The 16,157-nt window shown below is 34.8% G+C and overlaps 2 protein-coding genes across 2 annotated transcripts in view; both read right to left on the bottom strand.

The window, feature by feature from the left end:
* The window catches only part of aopep (aminopeptidase O (putative)), a 112,213-nt gene extending 108,361 nt beyond the window's left edge, over window positions 1-3,852 (bottom strand). The window contains exons 1-3 of the mRNA XM_073818688.1: window positions 2,962-3,852; window positions 393-559; window positions 147-288 (exon numbers count right to left, since the gene is read on the bottom strand). Of these exons, the coding sequence (XP_073674789.1) occupies window positions 147-288; window positions 393-559; window positions 2,962-3,701 (1,049 nt within the window). The 5' untranslated portion in view covers window positions 3,702-3,852. The remainder of the gene's footprint in view (window positions 1-146; window positions 289-392; window positions 560-2,961) is intronic.
* Window positions 3,853-9,439: 5,587 nt separating this feature from the next.
* Window positions 9,440-16,157, bottom strand: part of dock8 (dedicator of cytokinesis 8) — a 60,169-nt gene continuing 53,451 nt past the window's right edge. The window contains exons 30-34 of the mRNA XM_073819825.1: window positions 15,303-15,539; window positions 15,050-15,193; window positions 13,589-13,695; window positions 12,657-12,827; window positions 9,440-10,361 (exon numbers count right to left, since the gene is read on the bottom strand). Of these exons, the coding sequence (XP_073675926.1) occupies window positions 10,310-10,361; window positions 12,657-12,827; window positions 13,589-13,695; window positions 15,050-15,193; window positions 15,303-15,539 (711 nt within the window). The 3' untranslated portion in view covers window positions 9,440-10,309. The remainder of the gene's footprint in view (window positions 10,362-12,656; window positions 12,828-13,588; window positions 13,696-15,049; window positions 15,194-15,302; window positions 15,540-16,157) is intronic.

Below are 16,157 nucleotides of genomic sequence, written 5' to 3'. Positions count from 1 at the left end.
GTTTTAGACTTTGATTTAGCATTCAGTAAATGAAATACTGCACCTAAGATTCCATGTCTAGTTTACAGTTGACAGCACAAAACATTTTAATAGAGTCTAAAAAATCAATACATATCTATATTGACATTTAAGTCATAACAAGATACCTGGGTTCTTCAGAAGATTTGTTCGTTTTTTCCACTTCAAAGTTGTGATCTTTTATTCCAGCCTCTAGCCATTGTCCCACTGCTATGGTAAAGGTAGAGGCTGGCATCGGCATTGTAACATAATAATCCCACTGCAGAAAACCTGGACGGGGTAAAGAAAAGACTTCAGCATTTTCCATAACAAAATGAGTGCATTAAATTACACCTCCGTGACTCTGAAGTGCTGAGTAAGAGTTTTAACTGTACCTGTCTCCGCAGGCTTAGGAAAGGCTTGATTTTCACCACTCATTAGAACAGTGTAATCAAACGGAGCTCTCACACATGCTTGCCACGTTGACATGGCAACAGGTGGCTCCTGGCACGGGAAGAGGGCTCTGTTGTTGATGGGTGAGCCCATGGTATATACACAGCATCTGAAAGATCAAGATGTGGCATCACCGCATATCCCGGATATGGTTGTTTGTGGGTAGGACTGGATAAAAATAACGACTTTCCATTGCGATATTGATTTGAACTCTTTCATTGGACAAAATGAGGATTCTTAAAAAGCAGATGTCGATATTTTACCCTATGCCAGCGTTTTCTGCATCTACAGTCCCACAGCGAAACTTACATTTCGAATTGAATGTGCTAACATATGCGTGACCAATGTGTAGTCCGACTCACAAACAGATGATTCATAAACATAAACAAATGGTGCCAATTCACAAACAAATTATTCTAACAAACGGTTGTTTTTAGTGAATCATAAGCAATTGTAGCCCGATTCACAAACAAATGATTCTTACAAACGTTTTTTTTTTAGTGAATCATAAACATAAACAAATGCAGCACGATTCACACACAAATGGTTCTTACAAACGGTTCTTTTTAGTGAATCATAAACAAACAAATGTTGCCCGATTCACGAACAAATTATTCTAACAAACGGTTATTTTTTGTGAATCATAAACAATTGTAGCCCGATTCACAAACAAATTATTCTTACAAACGGCTCTTTTTAGTGAATCATAAATGTAAACAAATGTAGTCTGATTTATATATTTTTTTTCCAACTAATTATTCTTATTAATTGGTTATTTTTAGTGAATCATAAATGTAAAAACATGTAGCCCAATTCACTTTTTAAGGAATCATAAACAATTCTAGCCCAATTCACAAACAAATGATTCTTAAAAACGGCTCTTTTTAGTGAATCATAAACAATTCTAGCCCGATTCACAAACAAATGATTCTTACAAATGGTTCTTTTTTAGTGAATCATAAACATAAACAAATGTAGTCCGATTCATAAAAAGCGTATACTTTTTTTTTAAACCAATTATTCTTATAAACGGTTATTTTTAGCGGATCATAAATGTAAACAAATGTAGTCTGATTCATACTTTTTTTTTCTTCGAACTAATTATTCTTATTAATTGGTTATTTTTAGTGAATCATAAAAACATGTAGCCCAATTCACAAACAAATGATTCTCACAAACTGCTTTTTTTAGTGAATCATGAACAATTCTAGCCCGATTTACAAACAAATGATTCTTACAAATGGTTATTTTTTTAGTGAGTCATAAACATAAATAAATGTTATCAGATTCATGAAAAATTATCCTTTTTTTCCAGAACGAATTATTCTTACAATCGGTTATTTTTGGTCAATCATAAACATAAACAAATGTAGTCCGATTCACGAACAAATGATTCTAACAAACGGTTCTTTTTAGTGAATCATAAACATGAACAAATGTAGTCCAATTCATGAACAAATGATTCCAACAAACGGTTATTTTTAGTGAATCATAAACATGAACAAATGTAGTCCAATTCATGAACAAATGATTCTAACAAACGGTTCTTTTTAGTGAATCATAAACATGAACAAATGTAGTCCAATTCATGAACAAATGATTCCAACAAACGGTTATTTTTAGTGAATCATAAACATAAATAAATGTAATCAGATTATCCTTTTTTTCCAGAACGAATTATTCTTACAATCGGTTATTTTAGTCAATCATAAACATAAACAAATGTAGTCCAATTCATGAACAAATGATTGCAACAAACGGTTATTTTTAGTGAATCATAAACATAATGTAATCTGATTCACCAACAAACTATTCTTACAAATGGTTCTTTTTTAGTGAATCATAAACAATTGGCACCCGATTCATGAACAAATGATTCTTACAAATGGTTCTTTTTAGTGAATCATAAACAAATACAAATGTAGTCAGATTCACGAAAAATTATCCTTTTTTCACGAACAAATTATTCTTAGAATTTGTTATTTTTAGTGAATCTTAAACAAACAAATGTAGTCAAATTCACGAAAAATTATGATTTTTTCTTATAAATGGTTATTTTTAGTGAATGACGAACATTAACAAATGTAGTCTAATTCGTGAACAAATGATTCCAACAAATGATTATTTTTAGTCAATCATAAACATGAACAAATAGAGTCCGGTTCATGAACAAATGATTCCAACAAACGGTTCTTTTTAGTGAATCATAACATAAACAAATATAGCCTGATTCACAAGTTACTCCCAACTGTTTTTTTTTATTAATCTTTTGAATCATGAATCAGTTACCATTTGTTACAATGTTAAATGTTATGTGTGTATGCATACAAAGCCTACACACATATAAACACACGTGTAAAAGCCAAGAAGGTTTTTTACTATTTATAACAGATGTCTGAATTAATTTAAATTACATTTAGTTGAACCAAGACCTTGTGACTCTAATTAGGAAATGTATGAATATCCAGCCCTAGTTGTGGGTGCATGTAAATATCTAAACATGGCTGGTACCTGCCATCCTGGTCTTTTGTCCACCTCACAGAACCACCTGTGGGCTTAGTTTCATACCATATTCTGACAGCACGTGGGAAACCATGAGGGGAACAAACCCCTTCTTTCCTGATCTGAAGACTCCACCGGTCTGTGTGGAAGCGTAGAGGTTGTGCATTATGAACGGTAGGGCAAAGGCTGCACTGGACATATAGCTCATGCTGCAGTCTCCAGCAGACTGAAGACATAGAGACCAGCCTTTGTACTAGACTGGATGACAAAGGATCCGTATTTGCATATTGTTGGTCTACGTCAAGTTTCTTTAAATCACGTATTGCAGTTACATCCAGCTCTTCCACTTTTGACACCACCAGGTCACAGCAATCCAGCACCAAGGTGAATTCTTCACTCTTATCACCCCACAAGACACTGCCGACATCATTTCCTCCACTCAAACGTGATGGTTCCTCAGGGGGTATCACCTTATTTGGCTCAGGTGTGATGGGAGAACTCACGTCATGTTTAGATGACACCTGAGATATGTTTTGCACTGGTGTGTTTGATATAGATCCCACTTCACCTTGTTTGCTGGAACCCACACCAGGCTCCAGAAACAGAACAATGCTGCCGCCAATGACCTTCCTTTGGAAGTGAACAGTCAGGTCAAGAACATAGTGTCGGACGAGCATATGGTTGGTGTTAGCCCGCAGGGGTAGGTCATCTTTATTAGGATCCAGATCCAGATCACGGTTACTTTCCATATCAGATGGGGATATTCTTTAGGCAGGAAGAGATCTTGAAACCAGACTGAAATATCATTAGGAGTAATATAAACGGTATGCTATCTGTAAAATAGTCCAGTCTCTCAAAAATTCCACTCGTCATTGAGTACGCATCTGGTCCTGAGGAATTGAATAGCCTGTAATTATACATTTGAAAGGAAATATTACTTAAAATAATCAATGTAAGGTAAATACACAATCTCAGCATTAACTCCAATCATAATACTTCAGACAGACCTCTTAAATAAGATAGATATTGTACATTCGATTATTTGGTACCATCCTAAATAATTACACAGATAGCTGACATGCATTCTTGTAACGTTTTCCTATTGGACATTCTACAGAATTGGTGCAACTGCTGTGCCACAAGCAAAAAAACACATTTAAAAAGCAGTTAGGTTTTCAAATCTTAGACATTTACTAAGATTATTTAATTATCTATTGAAACCCACAATAATATTTCAAATATCAGTAAGCTTAATATATACAAAATCCTTATTTAGTGGGTAATTTCAATTGGGAGGTGGCTGTTGCAAACCCTAACCACTAAATAAAACATATGAAAATGATATTTAAATATTATTTGCATTTTATTCAATTGCTGTTTTTAAAAATAGCTTTTAGAGTAAAAAAAAAGTGAAGTAAATTTTGTAAATTATGAAACTTTATGTAAAGAAATGTGTCCTGCATTTTTCATGTGACTTACGAAACAGTTAATGTTTTAGTCCATTGGCTGAGACTGATTTTAACTACACCCCTACAATTTTGATTTTGGTAGGACATTTTTGTTTATTTGGGTGTTATCCCATAAAATTGTCACTGCCGTAAGTCACGATTGAAACATGTTTTGGTAGTGACAAAAGTAACAAATAATCCATTATTTGGGGGAAATAAACAAAATGTTTGTACAGTTAAGCAAATGTTTAGTATTTTAGTATGTTGTAGTAGTTTTTTTGTAAGTGGGTAAAAATTCTGTAATGTGATGTGGTTGCTACCAAAACATTACTGTCACTTCAGAAATTGTGCAGTCAGAACTGAAACATCTGGGAACCATCTGGGATGTTTTATCAAAAATAAAGTATACTGAAATAGCAACTAAGATGTTATGATGATAAGTGTTTGGTTTAATGTATATTTCAAACTAATGAATCCTTAACTTTGAATTCTGTCTGATCAACTTTTTGCCTTTTACAAAAAAAAAAACGTTGGATTCAAAATCCAACAAATCTCATAAATCACACTTGAAATATTGTTAAAATTGTAGATTATATTGATTTACCACTGAAAACTTTTTAATAAAATAGCAAAACATATATTTACAAGGAAGATGTAAGCAAAATCTGAATTGGCCAATAAAACCCTTCTAATTATATTATATATTAATCTGTGTTTCGGTAGTGAATAATCTAGGGAGAGGAAAAATATTCTAAAACTTTCTGACAATACAACATGAGAACATACAAAATTTGTGGAAAAAGACATTTTTTTCAAGACATTTCCAGCTCTGACTTTAAACCAATTCTGTAGAATGGCACCACATAATTATAATATATGCAGCTTTTATAACCTCTTAATATATTTAATATAACTGGAACAAATTGTATTGAACATTTAAAAAGTCTTGCCACAGGACTATTTTAAGGGATAGTTCACCTAAAAAAAAAAATTACAATTCATTATCTACTCAATCCCCAGTTTTTTCCAAGTCTTTTGTGGAACATAAAAGATATTTTGAAGAAAAAAAAAGGTCAATATTTATCCCTTTAAATTCACTGTAAATGTGATTAAAAATACTGTAACTTCAAACTAATTTTCCCCATTACCCATACTTTCAAAACTAAAATCTTGATGATGGTTGCAAAAGGTTCATATCTATGCTATTTGTTAAATAAATATTATGCTAAGAATGTTTAATTGAATTTGAAGGATAGACTACCCTCAAACCTTTGAAGTGCACACTTGTGTTCTCTTTTGTGCAAAGGGGAAATTTAATAAGTGGTGCTTAAAGTGACAATTTATAACCAGAGGGCCATAATCAAGTGTTAAATCACTCACATATAGACACTTACATCAAACACCGTAAATAACCCTTAAGTTAAAATACTACTCTCCGGGTGATGACTAGGCAATCCACTCATATTCATTCTGTCTTCATAGCAGTTCTCAATACTGGAGTAACACAGCACTGCACATTTAGGATATCTTCCCCAGAGCTGCTCAGTTTGTAGTCTTGAAACCTTGAAAACTTAAGGGAAAGTTTACTCAAAAATGACAAGTCTGTCATTAATTACTCACCCTCATTTGTTCCAAACCCATAAGACCTTCGTTCATCTTTGGAACACAAATTGAGATATTTTTGATAAAATCCGAGAGCTTTCTGACCCTGCACAGATAGCAACGCAACTACCACATCCAAGGCACAGAAAAATAAGGACAAAGTTAAAATAGTCCATGTGACATTAGTAGTTCAACCGTAATTTTAATGAAGCTGCAGGAATACTTATAATGCGCAAATTAAACAAAATTAACGACACATGCGTGTGCATTCCTCAGCCTGTAAACAAGGCACAGTGCATGAGTGTTCTACATCAGCCACACTCTGATGAAATCGGGAGTAAGATGTTACTTAAGTTCTAGAATAAATGTGAACATGCATTAATTCATCTCACTCAAAATGAATAAAAACAGTAAAACGCAACTTAGAATATGACACAAATCTGCAATAATTAAATGTTAAATAATACAAATATTCTTTATGTATTTAATCCCATTTTATTAACCAGTGTTTTTGCTGCTGGCCTTGGCTTTAATGATCCAATTCAACCATACTAATAAGCAAAAATTACTCAAAATAAACTAATATTTGTTCTTTTTTTTTTTTCATTTTGCTTAAGAGTGTTGAACTTTCTTCTTCTGCGTTGTACTGTACAGACATAAATTTACTTTTCCTTCAGCCTGAGGCTTTTGGTGTGAAAGGGCTTGTTTTTGGCTTTGCCAAAAACAGAACTTTAATATATTAAAATCAAACAAGCAAGCCCGGCCCAGATTTAAAAAGTAACGCAAAAATAACACAACGCATTACTTTGCATAAAAAGTTATTAAATTATATTTTTTGTGCTGCATTACTTTTAAAAGTAACTTTTCCCAAGTTACTGGTAATTAAGTTTTCTGGTAATTAGATTGTTGCCTTTGCAGTCAGAAAGCTCTCTGATTTCATCAAAAATATCTTAATTTGTGTTCCGTAAAATGAAGGTCTTACAGGTTTGGAACGGCATGAGGGTGAGCAATTAATAAAAGAATATTTTTGGGTGAACTATTCCTTTAACACTACTTGAAGACTTTTTATATTTACTTTTAGAACATATGTGACCCTGGACCACAAAACCAGTAATAAGGTTAAATTTTACAAAACTGAGATATATACATCATATGAAAGCTCAATAAATAGGCTTTCTATTGATGTATAGTTTGTTAGGATAGGACAATATTTGGCCGAGATACATCTATTTGAAAATCTGGAATCTGAGGGTGCAAACAAATCAAAATACTGAGAAAATCACCTTTAAAGTTGTCCAAATTAAGTTCTTAACAATGCATATTACTAATCAAAAATTACATTTTGATAGGTTTACAGTAGGAATTTTACAAAAATCTTAATGTAACATGATCTTTACTTAATTTCCAAATGATTTTTGACATAAAATTATTGATTTTTCTTTTGACCCATACTATGTATTTTTGGCTATTGCTACAAATATACTCCAGCGACTTAAGACTGGTTTTGTGGTCCAGGGTCACATATACCTTGTGCTGTCCTTAAAGAGATAGTTCACCCAAAAATGAAAATTTGATGTTTATCTACTTACCCCCAGGGCATCCAAGATGTAGGTGACTTTGTTTCTTCAGTAGAACACAAACAAAGATTTTTAACTCAACCCAGTGCAGTCTGTCAGCCATATAATGACAGTGGATGGGCACCAAACCTTTAAAAGTAAAAAAAAAAAAATCATGCACAGACAAATCCAGATTACACCCTGCGACTCGTGACGATACATTGACGTCCTAAGACACGAAACGATCGTTTTTTGCGAGAAACTGAACAGTATTTATATCATTTTTTTTCCTTTGATACACAGCCACATCCATCTGTCCTGTTACCCGTGTACGCGCTCTGGCATAGTATACGCAAACACCGTAAGGGGAAATCTGTGAAAAGTCAACAGTCCCAGACAAGTTCGCGCAAGCAAACGTAATCTTTTAGCTTTAAATCGGTTTGAACAATCAGGATAAGCCCAAGTAATTACCATTTTGAATAGCCTATACCCATAATCTCTGTGCACTGTGTAAACAATGGGTGTCGCATATATGCGACAGATCGGCTCTGGCATTTGCGTATACTATGCCAGAGCATGTACAGTACACATGTAACATGCCAGATGGTGAGTTTGTGCTCAGGACTAATACTGTTCAGTTTCTCACAAAAAAACAATTGTTTCGTGTCTTAGGACATCAATGTATCGTCTGTGCATGTTTTTTGTTACTTTTAAAGGTTTGGTGCCCATCCACTGCCTGCCATTATATGGCTGACAGACTGTACCGGGTTGAGTTAAAAATCTTTGTTTGTGTTCTACTGAAGAAACAACTGGGGGTAAGTAGATAAACATCAAATTTTCATTTTTGGGTGAACTATCCCTTTAACAGTTGTGGCCCAAATAGCCTAGAAATTTCTAAGCAAGAGTTATGAATGACTGACAACATCACAGACGTACTTTCAGATATTTATACTCAAGGCTATTGCTATCAGAAAGAAAGGTGGTGATAAATGTAGCTTTATAGACGATTTTTGCTACCAAACAAATACAGGAATGAAACGTTTACATAATATTAATCACATGGATCTAGAAAATAGCTTTTAAAGTATAACTATGTGTAATTAATATTTCACCCCTATTTAAATATCACAGGAAAGTGTGGAGGGAACCCACAGCGAATCAGTCTATAAATAGACGCCACGATTAAACGGCTCTATTTAACCTTAACTAAGAACTTCTTAATTAATAATGCAAGTTTCAAGACCAGAATTGGTGTATTAAATAGGGGAAACACCCAAACTGTGCAGAGTTAGATGACTTAATGACCAGAATTGAGAGGAACCTGTTTTAATCTCGACGTTTACGTCTGATTTAAATGCAGTCAAACAGGGGTTCAAAACTTAACAACCAATCAGCTTTAATACACTTTCATAAAGCCACCTCAGTTATTATTGAAGTGATATTCCACGTTTCCTTCCACGACTCTTCTGGTTTTCCTACAGAAGAATATGCAACTGACAATTACCTCCAATAGCTGGTTTGAACCGCAGCAACACAAAGCTAAAAGTCGTTTTAGAGATACCAAGAGCTGTTTCACGAACCTGTTCTTCGCTGTGACAGTACTACAACGCTTGAAAAGCCGCTGAAACACCGTCTCATGCGATATACGTCATTACGCAGCGACAGGAAGCTGAGCTGGATCTCATAAGGATTTACTTGTGGTGGAACTGCGTATATAGAAAATGAATAGCAACGCCACTGAATATAAGTTTATAATGCATGAACACACTCAGGAACGCTTTTAAAGTCATAATATTATTTCTCAACACAATATTACGGCACAACAGGTTATAAGATTGTAGTTTTATTAAGAAGTGCATTGAAGTTTCATTGACAAAAATATTTATCATATATTTGTATTTATTTTGTGCTTTTAAAACAGAAATAACTACGTTGAAATTGTAATGACCTATACATTTAACAAAACCAACCGTTTTTACAGAGCAATAATGTGTAACAGATGTGCAATGCACTTATACATTGAAAAAAATATATATTTGTGAAGAATAACTCATGTTTTTAACAACATAGAAAGAAACCTGAAACATTTTCCAGTTAAGAAACGGGAGGCAAAAGTAAACACTTTTAACTGACGCTGTTCTTTTGTCTCTGTAAACCTGATTTACCTTTATTCTTATCTTGTCCGTCACATTTCGGAATGGAATATACATCTAAGAGCTGAATATTCTCTATAAATAAAATAGAACTATATATACAAACCTGTATCTCATAAATCTCTGCAATTACAATGTACATAGAATCATGATTTATGCTATATTAGCTGTATGTAAACATACAAATGAAGAGTTTTTTTTGACACTTTCAATGGTTTTGAAAATATAATCTTGAAGCGGTTAATTTAGGGTTGTATATTTTTTTCCTCACATGTAACATGTCTGCTAGTTATATTGTATTACCTAAGAATACAATATGTTGTAACATACTAGAGAAGATTCGAACCATAACCATTAAAAGTGACTGGCTGAGGTTTTTGTTCTAAAAACAATTATAATCAAATAAAACACCACTTATACATCCCTTAAATCTATTCCATATATACAGAAATACAGCGATCTATGATATTTTCAGTGGGTTTCAACATTGTGCACAAAACTCTGCTCGAGTCATCTAATTATCAGCTGACGGAGCTCTTGTTTCCTGGCACGCTGCAACATCCTTCCCTTGATATCCTCTGGAGACGTTCTCTTGACATCATGAATTTTCATCTTGTGTCCGACGGAGGCTGTGCCGTTTGAAGGAATCTCTGTTATAAACACAAGAGGGAACAGGAGCTTAAATAGTGAATGCAACGTTAGAAAGAAACAACTCCACAAAAATAGCTGCAATGTGCAATATGTGTGCTCACATTACATCTGCCATATTCAGAGTCAGTGTTCGGTATTGTGCAATCCTCAAACTTTCCTGAATATAAAGCAGCATACTAGAATGAACGTGCGTCGAAGACTGACACATAAAAGAAGAAATAATTGAGTCAAGTCATTATTTTTGTTTTCATTACGAAATTCTCGTAGCTTCGTAAAATTCTGGTGGAATGTCACATTAATTATTTTACGCTTGTCCTTACTATCTTACACTCTAAAAAAGTTATTTTTTTTTTAAACCCAAATGCTGGGTTTAGCCAGTTAAGTCATTTTATTGGGTTGTTTTTAATATTTTTACCCAGGTGCTAAATAGATTGCATTCTAAAAAATGCTGGGCTAAACTTTTTAACCCAAATGCTGGGTTTAGCTCATTGGGTCATTTTATTAGGTTATTTTTATTATTTTTTACCCAGATGCTGGATGTTTTTTCCTAAGCTGTTTGGTCAGTTACAGTCAGAGCACAGGCGTTTGAGTCCTTTACAGGCGAGAATGGTTATTTTGGTGTATTTCTTCAGCTAAATAAAGGTTTGCATACATTTTACTTATTTTTAAGTCTTTACTTTGCTGTAAATTATATTATTTGATGCAACGCAACATACAAGGACCAGATCAGATGTCAGTTAGCTAAATGTGTAATTAGCAATCGTTTCAAATGATGGAAATACCTTGTGCCTTGCATAACATAACAATAAACTGATTTTATTCATTATAATACTGAATTTAATTTATTTGTTATCTGATGTTAAAATATGTGACCCTGGACCACAAAACCAGTCTTAAGTCGCTGGGGTATATTTGTAGCAATAGCCAAAAATACATTGTATGGGTCAAAATTATTGATTTTTCTTTTATGCCAAAAATCATTAGGAAATTAAGTAAAGATCATGTTCCATGAAGATTTTTTGTAAAATTCCTACTATAAATATTTCAAAATGTAATTTTTGATTAGTAATATGCATTGTTAAGAACTTAATATGGAGATCTTTAAAGGTGATTTTCTCAGTATTTAGATTTTTTTGCACCCTCAGATTCCAGATATTCAAATAGATGTATCTCGGCCAAATATTGCCCTATCCTAACAAACCATACATCAATAGAAAGCTTATTTATTGAGCTTTCATATGATGTATACATCTCAGTTTTGTAAAATTTAACCTTATGACTGGTTTTGTGGTCCAGGGTCACATATGTTCTCTAATCTCAGTACCATTTGTTTATGGGCATCTTTCAGCTATGAGTGAAACGCAAAATGACGTTCTGAGGTTCGTACTTCCCTCGGCGAACAGTAGCCCAACACTGGCTCAGATTTCGGTGACACAGAACAAGAATTAGTACTATTTTGGTGAAAAGTTATTATAGAGAATGGTTGAGTACACTTAAATTAAAATGCTACTTTTAAATGTTACATTTCGTATTTCTAAAATTTATATGTATGTAATATTGTAAACTATGCTGTACTCGCCCAAATAAATTCAATTTGTCTTATATTTTTGTCCATGGGTGTTGCTTAATAATAAATGTTCATCTTTTGATTATCTCTGTTGCCTCTATAATTCTGAGTGTGATTTTCAATTTCCATCCCATTTTGAGCCAGCAATATAATTTTTAAACAATAGTTGACCTAAATAAATAACCCAACCATCTGGGTCAAAATTACCCATCGCTGGGTTGCCAAATAACCCTAGTTGAGTCATTTTTAACCCAGAATTTTTTAGAGTGTACTGGAATTTTAAAAAGTTTCAGTTGTGTTGCTGGTTATACAGGGTCAGAAAGCTCTCGGATTTCATCAGAAATATCTTAATTTGTGTTCCAAAGATGAACAAATGTCTTACGGGTTTGGAACGGCATGAAGGTGAGTAATCAATGACAGAATTTTCATTTTTGTGTGAACTATCCCTGACAAGGGCTGACAACTGTATTCTTCTGTACGAACAAAGTCAAGTGAGACTCCAAAAATGAAAAATCTGCCATAATTTAGTCACCCTCATGTCTTTCTAAACCCTTATTGTTTGCAAAAATCTCGACAAAAATCTTGTAGTTCATAATGACAGCATCTTCATTTTTGGGTGAGCTATTCCTTTAGCACCGTTTATGGAAATGCTACTGAACACGGAAGAGAATTTCCATCATTCCCTGATTGCTGAGTCAAAGATCAAGTATGGCACTAGCAGGTGTACCTATTCTCGATGCGAGGTTTGATGATGGGCTTGTAGAGCTCAGGGATCTTTCTCTCCAGCATGGGCCTCAAGTTCTCTCGCAGTTTGTTGTAGTTTTTCTTCATCTCCTGCTGGTACTCCTTCTGATCAGGAGTAATGAGTTGCTTGTTCTTCTCAACAGCCTCTCCACACCTGCAGGTACGCAATCACAACAGCATTAGGAACACAAGAAACTCGGCAGAACACCAAACGATGAATAATTAGCGCAATTAGCTGCATTCGGATTGAACTTGTTAAGTGAGTTTAATAAGGATACTCAACAGTTAGTTTTATTCCCCAGAAGAATTTGCTAAAAATTGCTCTGGAACTTTTTCCTAATTGAATTTTAAATTGTTCTAGATCTTTCAAAATATGTCATTTGAGAATTAAGAGGCTATAACGTCTTGGCATCTATAACGGTAACTTGGCTAGAGAAGCACTGTGCCAGCCTGGATGGATTACGGAGCAAAATAAACATATTTTAAATTACAGTAAATATTTGTCTGCATGCTGGCAGCAATCAAGGCCCAGAATCCAGCATGAACTATTCCATCTGTAAAAAGCAATATGTAATACTTCCATACAACTTGTATACATCCTGGGAAAAATCACTGTATTCAAAATCTTAATTTGTTTCGAGTCTTGGTTTAAACATTATGATGATTATGCAAAACAAATGCAGCTGGGTGACATTAAGACGGGTTTTCTCCGCTTGCGGAAAAGCCCCTCGGGTGCCTTACATCCAAGTATTTCAGCGAGCTTTCAAATACAGAACTTTAAACAATCCAATCACTATAAAATAAAGTTACTTTTATATTTCCTTTGAACCTCTGATAGAAAACTTGCTTTATTCGATCGGACGGTGCTGAAAAGATTACGCCGATATCTCTTTTCCATTGGAAGCGTCCACTCACCGCAGTATGAACTCTTTGAAACACAAACGCAGTTTGTTGTGATGACGGAAGAGCTTGGGGTCTGCTGGGATTTCATTCAAGAAGACCTGGGCCACCTCCAACGGACCCTGCAGAGACACACAGAGTGAGAAAAGGAAAGAAAAGGCCCCCCCTCTCTCCCACAGCGCTAGCGGAGAAAATGAATGCTTCATCCATTGGAGGCCACAAGGTAAAGTCAACACATAAGGGAAAGATCATGAATAAGTCTTTGTGTGAGTGATGTCACCGTGGAGCCAGGAGCCGAGGCATTGCCGTGCTCTTTCTATGTAGTTTCTCCAAAGGGCATTTATCACGAAACCGCAGAGGTTTTAAACTTGATTAGTGTTGTAAACTGTCACTCTGGAGCTTCAGACTTTACTATAAATATAGAGATGCTGGAGCATCAGGATGAATCCCTACAACCCTACGATTTACATTACTCTATACTGTCCTTATATTACAGAAAGTATTCAAAAACCACAGGAGATCTGCAGTAGAACAGGCATGGAAGGAGACTGGGTGGCCGGATAAGTGACGGAGCCAGTGTTTATGTCGAGGGATCCAAGTTTGGTTGGTTAGCATGGGTCTGTTAGCCCCTGCTGGTAGATGTGGTAATTACATTATTTGGATGCCAAAAACCATCTTTCTCCATTGATGGTCATTTAAAAATAGCAAAATGTTTTTTTAATTATGGCCAAATATATATATATATATATATACTCTAGCATTAAAAAGTTTGAGGGTCATTGCAATGTATTTAAATGTTTCTGAAATTAGTCTCTTATGCTCACTTCGGCTGCAATTATTTTTATAGTAAAAATATTGTTATAAAATATTTAAATATATTTTAAAATGTAATTCATTCCTGTGATAGCAAAGTTGAGTTTTCAGCAGCCATTACTCCAGTCTTCAGTGTCACATGATCTTACAGAAATCATTCTAATTAAATATTTCTTTTTATTAATGTTAACAAAAGTTTAATTTAATGCATCCTTGCTATTTCATTTTTTTTTACAAATCATTTATTTAAATAATGTAAAAATGTTAATATTCTAATAAATAGATAATAGTTATTTTAACAGTGCCTAAGTGTTCCTTTAGAAGGGCTCTTAAAACCTTTTTTGAAGCTACGAGAATACTTTTTGTGCGACTGTATTTTCTTCTGTATCAGCCTTTGATGCACAAAAAGTAGCATCATAAAACTGAGGTTGAACGACTGATGTCACATGGACTATTTTAACAATGTTGTTACTACCTTTCTAGGCCTTGAATGTGTCAGTTGTGTTGCTGTCTATAGAGGGTTAGAAAGCTCTCAGATTTTATCAAAAATATCTTAATTTGTGTTCCGAAGATGAACAAAGGTCGGGTTTGAAACGACACAAGGGTGAGTAATTAATACCAGAATTTTCATTTCTGAGTGAACTATCTCTTTAAGTTTCAGACCTGATTGACTGTGGCTGTGACGGATCCCTGCAGAACCATCTGAAGCATTACAGCATCTGGCTTCTCTCTGTGTGTGGCTTCGGCCAGCTCTCTGGTCTTCTTCTGCATGTCCTCAATGGCCACCTCGATGGGTGTGAGGTCAAACTGAAAACAGGTGGGATTGATTAAGTTAATAAGTAGTTATTTAGGCACTATCAGACTACCACTGCAGATGAAGCAGACAAGGGGGGTATTTTCTCTGGATTGTCATTACCTCCTCCTTCTGAATGACGTTGATCCTTGTCTTGATGTAAGGAAAGGCATGCATGGTGGTTAGGATGGTTTTACGCTTGTATTGCTCGTTGAGTTCCCCTCGGGGCCGCCCACTCTTTGTGAACGGCGTAGTGTACATGAAGCGACGAAGGTTGAAGTTCTTCTCAAAGTTGGTGAGGCGATCTTTCATCTCATAGTCGTCAAAGTAAGGCTCCACAAAGGTAATCTGTATGTATGCCTGATGTGAAATATGAAATCAACACCAAGTTTAAGACAATGTCACTGATGCTTAAAGAGGACATATCATGAAAGTCTGACTTTTTCAGTGTTTAAGTGCTATTATCAGGTCCCTAGTGCATCTGCCAACCTGGAAAATGTGAAAAACGACAACCCAGTAACTTTGTTTTGGTAAGCCTTTCTCTGCAAGCATTTGAAAAAACGAGCCGCTCAGATTTCACTTCCCCTGTGATGTAGGAAGGGGACCTTCTTATAATATTACCGCCCCTTAATGTGCACGTTTCCACCCACAGCGCCGCCATTGTATTTTTGCAAGTGACAACGGTGTACCAGTTCTAATGCCATAGCAAATGTTTGTGCAAAGCATGCTAACTGTTCTGTCGTTGGCTGCACAGATGAGCACAGAACACAATTTAGAGTCCTAGCCTCAGAGGAGACAAGAGACCAGTGGATTTATTGATTTATTTACTGTATATTGCACTACTGCCACACAGATCTAATATAAACATGTGATTTCTTTCTCAGTTGTTTACCTTCACAGACATAACCGACTGTTTTTGTAACTTGTGTGTTTTTAACATAAACTTGTGTGTATTTGACAGTTTAAGCACAATATGAC

This window comes from Garra rufa, chromosome 15 (assembly GCF_049309525.1).
Source record: "Garra rufa chromosome 15, GarRuf1.0, whole genome shotgun sequence".
NCBI classification, from domain to species: domain Eukaryota; kingdom Metazoa; phylum Chordata; class Actinopteri; order Cypriniformes; family Cyprinidae; genus Garra; species Garra rufa.
The sequence above is the reverse complement of the archived record's forward strand: the minus strand, read 5'-3'. Positions and strand labels throughout refer to the sequence as shown.